Source organism: Neovison vison, chromosome 1 (genome assembly GCF_020171115.1).
Source record: "Neovison vison isolate M4711 chromosome 1, ASM_NN_V1, whole genome shotgun sequence".
NCBI classification, from domain to species: Eukaryota; Metazoa; Chordata; class Mammalia; order Carnivora; family Mustelidae; genus Neogale; species Neogale vison.
The window spans coordinates 167,723,726-167,734,243 of NC_058091.1; the positions used below are offsets into that span (position 1 = coordinate 167,723,726).

A 10,518-nucleotide genomic window follows, 5' to 3' on the forward strand; every position below is an offset into this window, starting at 1 on the left:
GATCTCAGGGTCCTGGGATCGAGTCCCGCATTGGGCTCTCTGCTCAGCGGGGAACCTGCTTCCTCCTCTCTCTCTCTCTGCCTGCCTCTCTGCCTACTTGTGATCTCTGTCTGTCAAATAAATAAGTGAAATCTTAAAAAAAAAAAAGTTAAAATATTCAGCTTGGGACACCTGGGTGGCTCAGTGGGTTAAAGCCTCTGCCTTCGGCTCAGGTCATGATCCCAGGGTCCTGGGATCGAGTCCCGCATCGGGCGCTCTGCTCGGCAGAGAGCCTGCTTTCTCCTCTCTCTCTGCCTGCCTCTCTGCCTCCTTGTGATTTCTGTCTGTCAAATAATAAATAAATACATCTTTAAAAAATAAAATAAAATAAAATATTCAGCTTAACCCTAAATAACAGGAACTCATCCACCCTGGCTTGGGGAGTCACGGCTTTGGAAGGTATTTGGCATGATCTTATATGCTACAAATAAAGTTTCCCTGGCGCAACAGCTCACCTGGTGTACTTTCTCTTGGTGGCTCGCCCAGGTGTGTGAAAGGATAAAGTGTCCAGGAGTGTGAGGAATGCCCAGGAGGGTAAAGTGCCTACACAAGGGGAAGTGAGGAGAATGACACAGGCTTGTGGGACAGTGAGTATCTGGCTACTACTGACCTTCTAAGGAGAGGGTGGAAGCAGGATCATCTGGTAACTGAAACCATCAATTCCCTGATGGATGCGGGGGGGTGGGGGGGCAGCGGCTACTCTAAGTCTTTTCAAAGGCTCAGGAAGTCACTCGCCAGGCTCACAACTCCGGACCACTTCCGTGGAGGCTTGGAAGCCATCTCTTTGAATGTGCCAACATCGCAGTCTCCTAGAAGTGGGCAGGCCTAACGGGTCACCTGACGAATGTCCAAACTGGGCTGTAGCCACTCAACATACAAGTGAGCCTTCTGTCTTGACAATCTCTTCGGGGGATGGCCTGTGATGCATGTGACATTCGGGCCGAGCACTTATTCAATGATAAAAGTGTTTTCTTTCTCTTTTGCTTCTGTGGAGAGGTTTTCTGGGTTGGGAAGAGGTTGTGTTCTTAATTGTATTTCTATTAAGTGCCACAAAAGGGCCAAGAAGGGAAGAAAACACTGTGGACCAGATGCTTCATTTCCCTCAATCTGTCCCCCAAGACCACTAGTCCTACCTAGCTTGGATTCCTTTTCCTTTCACCAGCTCTTTTAATCTGGTCCTGCTCATAAGCCCTAAATTTCCCAATATAGTCCAACCCTCAAATAACAGGAGTTTGAACTGAGCAGGTCCAAATATATATAGACTTTTTTTCAATAAATATAGTACTGTAAATGTGTTTTTTTCTTTCCTTTAATTTTCCTAATAACATTGTCTTTCTCTAGCATGCTTTATTATAAGAGCACAGTATAGAATACATATACCGTATAAAATATGTGTTAATTGACAGAATTGGCGAGGCTTCCAGCCAACACTAACTATGGTTAGTAGTGAAGTTTCTGGAGGAGTCAAAAGTTATATGTGGAGGGGTGCCTGAGTGGCTCAGTGGGTTAAGCCACTGCCTTCGGCTCAGGTCATGATCTCAGGATCCTGGGATCGAGTCCCGCATCAGGCTCTCTGCTCAGCAGGGAGCCTGCTTCCCTCTCTCTCTCTCTGCCTGCCTCTCTGTCTACTTGTGATCTCTGTCTGTCAAATAAACAAATAAAATCTTTAAAAAAAAAAAAGTTATATGTGGAGTTCTCATTTGCCACCATGTGGCTCGAGCTAGAGTGTATTATGCTAAGCAAATAAGTCAGTCAGGGAAAGACAAATTCCATATGATGTCACTCACATGTGGAATTTAAGAAACAAAACAGATGAACATAAGGGAATAAAGAAAAAAAAGAAAAGAGGGGAGGCAAACCATTAGAGACTCTTGACTGCAGAGAACAAACAGGGTTGCTGGAAGGAGGTGGGTGGGGCTAGATGGGGGGCATTAAGGGGAGCACCTGTTATGATGAGCACTGGGTACTGCATGTAACTGATGAACCACTGAATTCCACTCCTGAAACCGGTATTATACTATATGTTAGCTAACTTGAATTTAAATAAAAACTTAAAAAAGTTGTATGTGGATTTCTGACTGCTTGGGACAGGTGGGGTCAGAGCCCGAGCCTGTATGTTAGAGTAGGCAGAATGTTGGCTTCTAGCAGAATGGAGGCCAGCAACGAGGAAGTCGTGACCAGCTATAGGGAAGGTCAGAGGCTGCCCTGGCAGCCCTTCACAGGCCAGATCAAACCACACAGGCCCAAGATAGCAGCTGGCTGGACAGGAAACCCTGGCCAAGTTAGGAAGAGAAAGCTGAAACCCTACGTCCCTACCCCAAGTAATGAATATCCTACCCCCTAGTTAACAACTGTCAATAAAAGATAGCAACTCAAACCCCAGGGTGCAAAGTGCTTGCTCCCTCTCTCTCTCTCAAGGTCATCTGCTCTCCTATCTTGAGAGTATATTTTTTGCTTTAATAAACTTTCCTGTTGTATCACTCATCTGCTGTGTTGTGGGTCAGTCCTTGAATTCTTTCTTGAGACAAGACCAAGAACCTTCAGCAACTCCTTCAAGGACAGGCTGGGTCAAGGCCGCTGGGCTTCCCCAGTTCACGCAGCAACACTGAAACCCTATGTTGTTCAAGAGTCAGTTTTACTAGAAATATCCCTGACCACGCTTGCTGATTCAGAGGGCCTCTTTTTTGGATCTTCCTAGAAAAATCACCTGGACTCTTATGAGGGACTACTCTAGTTGACTGGTCCTCAGTTCCTTAAGGGTAAAGACCATACATTTTCTCTTTGAATTCCTAATGTTACAAAGAGAATTATCAGACTCCCTCTCAAGGTTCCACCCTTCACAGGGCAAAAAAACAAACCTAGATCCCTCACAGAGCTCTGGTGTGGCTTTGGAACAGGACTGGAGAGGGACTTAGCTGCTAAGCAGGGAATTCCCAAGAAGACTGATCCCAAGCACCAGACAAACAGCTTCCTTCAAGAGTTACCCCACCAGGCCCTTGGGTCCCTCCATGGGCTCAGCCACAACGGCTTCAGTGGGTTCACGACTTCTGAACCAAGAAAGCAGATGAAGAAAGGAGCCTTGACTCACCTGAGCTTGGGCTGGGAGCAACCCTGTGGCCATTTCTCCCTCCCTGCTGCCCCTCATAGAGAAGGCTCCTGAAATGGTAAAAGAAACTGTGAGCAGTCTGTCTGTCCATCCCGTCTGTACTCCCACCCTCACGAGGCATGACTAAATTAGATCCACACACTGAGCACTCTGCAGACGAAAGCCAGAGGGAACCTGAGAGCCCAGGCATCCCTGCATTGGAGGGTCCGTGAGCATGGCCACCCAAACCCAGAGTGCGTGGCAAACCTACTTCCAGTCCCGGGCCTGCTACCTTTCAGCCAGTGGTTTCTGAATAAAGGTAAATCAGACTAAGGAAATAGAACCAACCCATGGACATTAACAGAGTAAAGGGCAGTCAGGCCCCGCTCATTAAGATGTTCAATGAAAGAGAAGTAAATACTCCGCACATCTGTACTTAAATATTTTGAGATGTACTACAATTATAATAATTACATTGTACCTAACATACTCTATAATTAGATATAATGTATGACAACAAAATATAATAATACGGTAATTATCATCATTCTTCACTAACATTTGAAGGAAATTGGTGTCCTTTTCCGGAAGAGCAAAACAAAAATTAGTCCTCTGTTCCCCTTGGAAATGGTGCTTCCTTTAAGAAGAAAGAGTTATCAAATCTCCTTAATATAAACGAAAACATTACCCATCCTCTCCCTGCTCCAAAAAAACCCCACAAGTCTCAAAAGAAAGAGCATCATTGGCTGGAGATGAATTTAAATTTTGGAGAAAAGGGAAGTAACTCAGCAAAAGGACAAAATTAAACAAAAAAAGAATAATCAAATCACTCTAGGATTCACTCTGAGAACAGGGCCACACAAGCTCAGTACAGCAAGGATAGCAAAAACTAATACACATAAAATAAAGTTGAAACTGGAGGGCGGGTGGGGGGCGGGGGAGACCAACAAACGCGATCAGCCAAAAACCGCCCCAGGGTGCACGAACCCTCCAACAGGGCAGAGCTCCCAGCAATCTCAGTTCTGGGGCCACTGCTCCAGGAGCGCTGCCCAAGGCAGGCTCCCGCGGCTCAGGCAGTGACAGCTCCGATTTCCGGGGAAGGGGGGCCGCGGGAGCGGAGAGCTCCCGGGGCAACGCCCCCTTCCCGGGCCGCCTTCACCTGCCGAGGCCGCCGCAGCTCGGACGCACGCGACTGGGACTCGGCTGGGACTCGCGCGGCGGCGAGCCCTCTGCCCTGGCCCCGCCGCAGGAGCTGCACACCCCGGGCCCGCTCTCACCGGCACCCTGTACCTGGGCCCGCCGCGACCCGGACGCCAACCGGCGCACCGCACCGGAGACAAGCAGGATACCTAGCCTGGGGACATTTTTCACCACCGCCGCCAGGCCGCCGGGCGCAACTGCGCCTGCGCACGAGACTTGGAAACCGGCGCTTGGGCTGAAAGGCAGCGCTTTTCCTTACGAACTCTATTTCCCAGAGGTCATCGCGGGACGGCGGCCTACGGTGCCCGATATGGGCCAACAGCCTTAAGGCTAGAGAAAGCCGTCTTCCTGGGAGCCGCCAGAAGGCTGCCGCCGCGTCTTTTCCGCCTCTGTCACCGCCGGTCCTGTGGAGCGCGCTTTTCGGGAAAAGTGATATGTGTTTAAATGTGCCAAATTAGGGGCGCCTGGGTGGCTCAGTGGGTTAAGCCACTGCCTTCGGCTCAGGTCATGATCTCAGGGTCCTGGGATCGAGTCCCGCATCGGGCTCTCTGCTCAGCGGGGAGCCTGCTTCCTCCCCTCTCTCTCTGCCTGCCTCTCTGCCTACTTGTAATCTCTCTCTGTCAAATAAATAAATAAAATCTTTAAAAAAAAAAATGTGCCAAATTAGCCGCTCGCTGCTGCTTGTTCTCGGTGGGTGAGTGCGGCAACAAGAATTCTTGGAATGCCAAGTTTCGTTCGGCTCGGGGTTAAATGCGCAGAAACCGCCAGGACCTGTGCCCTTGTCGGAGCTGGTCAGACTCGCGTCCCGAACTGCAGCCTCAGGAGCAGAGGGACAGGCAGGGTCCAGCTCGCTTTTCCGGTCGGCCTCAGGGTGCGGCCGCCCCTTGGGGCGCGTGGTGAGATGCGTTGCAGGGGTCTTTCCGCGAATATCGCGGCGTTTTGTGCCGGCTTGTCTCCTCGGGCTGTGCTGCCTGGTTTGGTTCCTCAGGATCCTTCGACCGGACTAAGCTTGTGGTTTCTCTTCCCTTGACGGGAGGGAACCCGTCTAGTCGGCGAGCCGCTGCTGTGTTCATTATTGCGGTCTTTTGTTCTCGGCTGTTTATTATTTTTATCTATTTTACACGTTTTTGAGTTTCTAAACAATTATGTCTGAGTGTCGTAACCTGTAAAAGATGTATTTTTTTTTAAAGATTATTTATTTATTTTATTTGACAGACAGAGATCACAAGTAGACAGAGAGGCAGGCAGAGAGAGGGAGGAGGAAGCAGGCTCCCCGCTGAGCAGAGAACCTGATGCGGGGCTCGATCCCAGGACGCTGGGATCATGACCTGGGCCGAAGGCAGAGGCTTTAACCCACTGAGCCACCCAGGCGCCCCTGTAAAAGATGTATTTTAAAAAAAAAAAAAAAAAAAAAAAGAGGTATTTTTAACCGACATTCACATTGGGTTAAAAAAATAAAAACAAACACAAGCGCAAGCCTGTCATTTCCCTTTTTAGGACCCTCTAATGAGGACCCTCTTCTGAGGGCGCCTGAGTGGCTCAGTAGGTTAAGCGTCTGCCTCGGGCTCAGGTCATGATCCCACGTTCCTGGCTGGGATCGAGTCCCGCATTGGGCTTTCCTCTCCTGCTACCCTTCCCCCTTCTCATTCCCTCTCTCTCTCTCAAATAAATAAATAAAATCTTCAAACAAATAAGTAGTAAAAATAACTCCTTTGAATTGTAAAGATTGTCTTGTAGCGTTGACTATAATCTGCTTCCTAACTGCATCCGTCAGTGACTAGTACTGTGAAGAACGGGTGCTCCCAGAGGATTGAATGATTTCTTTTTTTTTTTTTTAAATAACCAGCATTGCAGTTTACAAAACAGAATTAAAACAAAAGGGCGCTTGAAGGTAGAAAACAAAGAGATTAACTAAAATATGCCAGAAAAATATTTTTAAAAAATGGGATCACAGTATGATGTCAGACAATAAATGCAAAAAGGAATGCAAAGAAAATGCAAAAAAATGCAAATAACAATTTATTTGGGGGGGGGTCTTAGGAATTGCATTTGGAGAGACACCGGTATTTGGGAGAAAACCCAAATAGTGCTCTGCCTTGGGGGTGGAGGAATTCCTAGGAGAGGAATTCCTAGAAGTCTTAGCTAAATTGCTTTGCAAAATTATGATTGGCTGAAAGAGTCTAATTTCTGTCGAATTCACAGATTGCTGTCTGGGCTGCAGGAAGCAGGATATTTCGGTTTGGCGTTGAGCTATAGTTAAAGTATGCGTTTTGTGTGGAAGTGGAACTGCATAGGCCCCACATCCTTAATGGCCCCCTGGTTCTATTTTCAACATACTGTCCTGACAGGAGCAACTGTTTCAGGTTTTTCCTTTCATAGTTACAATAAGACAAGGATCACTTCAAAATAAAAATAGTTAAATAGGACAAAATTAGTTGTTTCATATTGATAAAAGGTAATCCATATCCCTAACCATTAGGGAAGTGCATTGAGGGGTGCCTGGGTGACTCAGGGGGTTAAAGCCTCTGCCTTCGGCTCAGGTCATGATCCCGGGGTCCTGGGATGGAGCCCCACATCGGGCTCTCTGCTCGGCGGGGAGCCTGCTCCCCGCCTCCTCTCTGCCTGCCTCTCTGCCTACTTGTGATCTCTGTCTGTGAAATAAATAAATAAAATCTTAAACAAACAAAAAAACGGCATTGAAAGAGCAGTTCACAGCCATTAGTATGTCTGCTGTCAAAACAGGACAGTACAGTACAGCAGATGAGTGGTCGTGAGAACATGGAGAAATTGGAATCCATTGCTGGCAAGACTGAAGAATGGTGCAGCTGTGGAAAATAGTATTTTCCTCAAAAAATTAAAAATAAGATTACTACGTGATCCAGCAATTCCTCTTCTGGGTATATTCCCAAAGGAATTGAAATTGATGACTTAAACTAGTATTTGTATAATGTTAATAGCAGCAATATTTACAGTAGCTGGAAGACGGCAACAAGCCAGTGTCAATGGACAGATGAGTGGCTAAACATAATGTGGTGTAGGCGTACAATGGAAAATCATTCAGCCATATAAAGGAAAGAACCCGTGCTCGTTCGGACACATGCTCCAACGTGGACAGATCTTGAAGACAAGCCAGGTAAAATAAGGCAGACTCAAAGTGAACAAACACTGTGATTCCACTTATATGAGGTCGTTGTTGGGCTGGCAGGAAGGGCTTACTAAAGATGGCGAAAGTTCCCGCCACAAGACCTGAACTTGGACAGGAGAACAAAGGCCCAAGCAGGAATCTGAGACCCCCCCCTGCCCCGGGCTCCTGTGGACCAATGGGATCCCGATGAGCAGGCGGGATATCCAAATAAGGGAAACTTGCCAAACTTCCCTGAGCTTCCTCCGAGACCCTTTAAAAGCCCCCTCCTGCTCCCTGCCTTGGGCGCGACTTCCGCCACTCTGCTTTCCAGAGTCATGGAACCTCGCCCGAGGGGGCCCACCTCCTCCCGGTGCAACTTTCTCGGCTCCCCTTCTCCTGAGCCCTGAAACTTCGCCGGAGGGCGTTTTTAATAAATCTTGCCTTGCACCCACTTTGCCTGGTGTTGGGTTTATCTCGCCGGAAAAAACTTTACAGTCGTCAGAATCGATTTATAAAAAGTGGAAAAATGGTGGTTACCAGGCATTTGGGGAAGAGGGGAATGAGAATTTATTGTTTAATGGGTATAGAGTTTGAGTTTGGATGATGAAAAAGTTCTGGAAATGGATGGTGGTGATGGTTGTACAACAATGTGAATGTACTTAGTACTCCTGAACTGTACACTTAAAAATGACTAAAATGAAAAAAAAAAATGACTAAAATGGTAAATTTTGTGTTACGTGACTTTTACCGCAATAAAAATAATAGCAATACGAAATAAAGATGTAACAGTTATGAACTGTTACTGGCAAAACAACATAACACTGAGATTTACAAAGTATAAATAAAGTGACACTGAGTACATGATGGCCTCCTTTTTTCTCTTAATATTCTTTAAAATGACAAAAACACATACATATTTAATTTTCAAAGGAATAGATCCCCTACAGCTCTAGAAAATACCATCAGAACCCCAGGAATTGAGAGAAAATCTTGGAAGGCATGCAGCAGTGTGCCCTGAGATCCAAAATCCATCTAGTAGAAAGATTCAGAAGCAGCAGCCAGGAAATGAAAAGGAGGAAAAATTACAAATAGATTCCAGAACATAATGATGGGGTTGGGCCAGGAGAGAGACCTACAAAAAAATATATCCTGGATGAAGTTTCAGAACTCTTAAGGATAAACAGAAAATCCTAGGAGCTACAAGGATATAAAAATAAAATGTAGTTGTCTTAAATGATAAAGGCAGAGCCAGAAATTCTTGGGTAGGACTCTAGCTCCAGCAGAATGAGTAGTTCAGTGAGGTCGTCAGAAAACCAAGTTTCTTCCTTCCCTCCTCTCTACTGCTCAGGAGTTCGGTGTGATGTGGACATGGACACAAAATCAAGGTTCTGTTGGGAAAGAGCAATGGATGTTGGGTAATCAAGCATGCCCACTCTTCTAGGCAAAGCAAAGAGGGTAAGGCTGATATCAGACTCAGCAGCAGCACCGGATTCTAGAAGATGGTGTGAACTAATATCCTCAAATTCCTAAAGTAAAATGACTTAGAACTTGTAAGTCTATAACCCTTTAATATAGCATTCAATTGTGAGTGAAGTAAATGCATTTGGAAGTTGAAAGTATTTGCATAGATTGTAATCCCTAAAATATTTCTGATGGAATTAGTGATAAATATAGTCATTTAAAAAAATCAAAGAGGGCACCTGGATGGCTCAAGTCAGTTGAGCATCTGACTCTTGATTTCACCTCAGGTCATGATCTCTGGGTTGTGAGATGGAGCCCCACGCTGGTCTCCACTCTGGGCATAGAGCCTGCTTGGGATTCTCTCTCTCCTCTCTGCCTCTCCTTGCTTGCATGCTCTTTCTCATTCTCTCTCTCAAAAAAAAAAAAAAAAAAAAATCAAAGCAGTGTAACTTGTATGGATTATAGGAGAATGTAGTAAGTACATTAGTAAAATATCAGGGATCAAAATGATTCTTGGGGAGTGAAAGACCCTTCCCCCAGTTAACTAATTAACTGCTCTTTTGCCTTTCTGTAACTGCTTGGCTTTTAGGGGGTGATACTGGTCTCCTGTTTGAACAAGATACCTTCTGCTAATAGCCGAGGCATAGGCAGGAGGCAGGGGGCCGCATAGTCACGTAGGCAGGATGCTTCTCTGCTGAGTAATAAGGTCCAACTCCCCCTACTCACTCCCCCTTCCCGCCTTTTTCTTCGCGCGCGGGTCCTCCAAAGCCAATCCGCAAACACCAAGTATGCCTTTTTCAAATGTTCAAGTTGTCAGCCAATCAGCTCTGCCCCATCCAAAACTTGTTTGTATCTGTCTATAAAAATCCTGCACCACCCCAGCCTGGTGTGCTCAGCTAGCAGGAGCTGCTGACCACCCGCAGGCGCCTGCGCTACAATAAAGAACCTCTTGCTGTTTGCATCCTGTGGCAGTGTTGAATTCTTGGGTAAGGGGATCCGCGGGTCTTACAGGGAGTATTGTGAAGATTTAATAATAGGATTAAAAACACATGATAACAAAAGGGAATGGCAAAGAGGATATGATGTCAGGCTAAGGTTCTTGTCTTTTTCAAGGCGATGACACAGATACCATTTCACTTCAGATGTAAATTTTTTTAAATGTTTAAGTATGTATATTAAATATTTAATAGAGACCAGTAGGCAAATGGAAACATGGTATCTCACTTTGTAGCCAGTCACAGAGTAGTCTTAAACTATTTCTTTTAAGGCAACCTTCTTTTTAAAATATAAATTATTTATTTTTGTAATTAGATCTTCACAAAATTGCCTTTTCACTGTGTTTTGTTGATGTGAAATCACACTGTACACAAAAAGTACACAAAAGCTGGTCACCTGGGGAACAATAATTGTATATTCAGTTTAATAGAAATGAAAGGATATTTGTCTCAAAACATAAGATTTTATCTGTTGCATAAGCTTTCGTTGTGTCATCAGATTAGAAAAGTTTTGAAGTAACATTTTTAAATTCTTGATAAAATTGTTGTGTGGCCATAGGTCCCAATGAAGATAGTGGAGAGAGACCTGCAGCCCTTCTCTCCGTCTGCCAGCT

At 45.7% G+C, this 10,518-nt stretch overlaps 1 protein-coding gene across 1 annotated transcript in view; it reads right to left on the reverse strand.

Annotated features, from left to right (window-relative positions):
- Positions 1-4,797, reverse strand: part of ZNF879 (zinc finger protein 879) — a 41,097-nt gene extending 36,300 nt beyond the window's left edge. Inside the window, exons 1-2 of the mRNA XM_044262707.1 lie at positions 4,415-4,797; positions 3,128-3,195 (exon numbers count right to left, since the gene is read on the reverse strand). Of these exons, the coding sequence (XP_044118642.1) occupies positions 3,128-3,184 (57 nt within the window). The 5' untranslated portion in view covers positions 3,185-3,195; positions 4,415-4,797. The remainder of the gene's footprint in view (positions 1-3,127; positions 3,196-4,414) is intronic.
- Between the last annotated feature and the right edge of the window lie 5,721 nt (positions 4,798-10,518).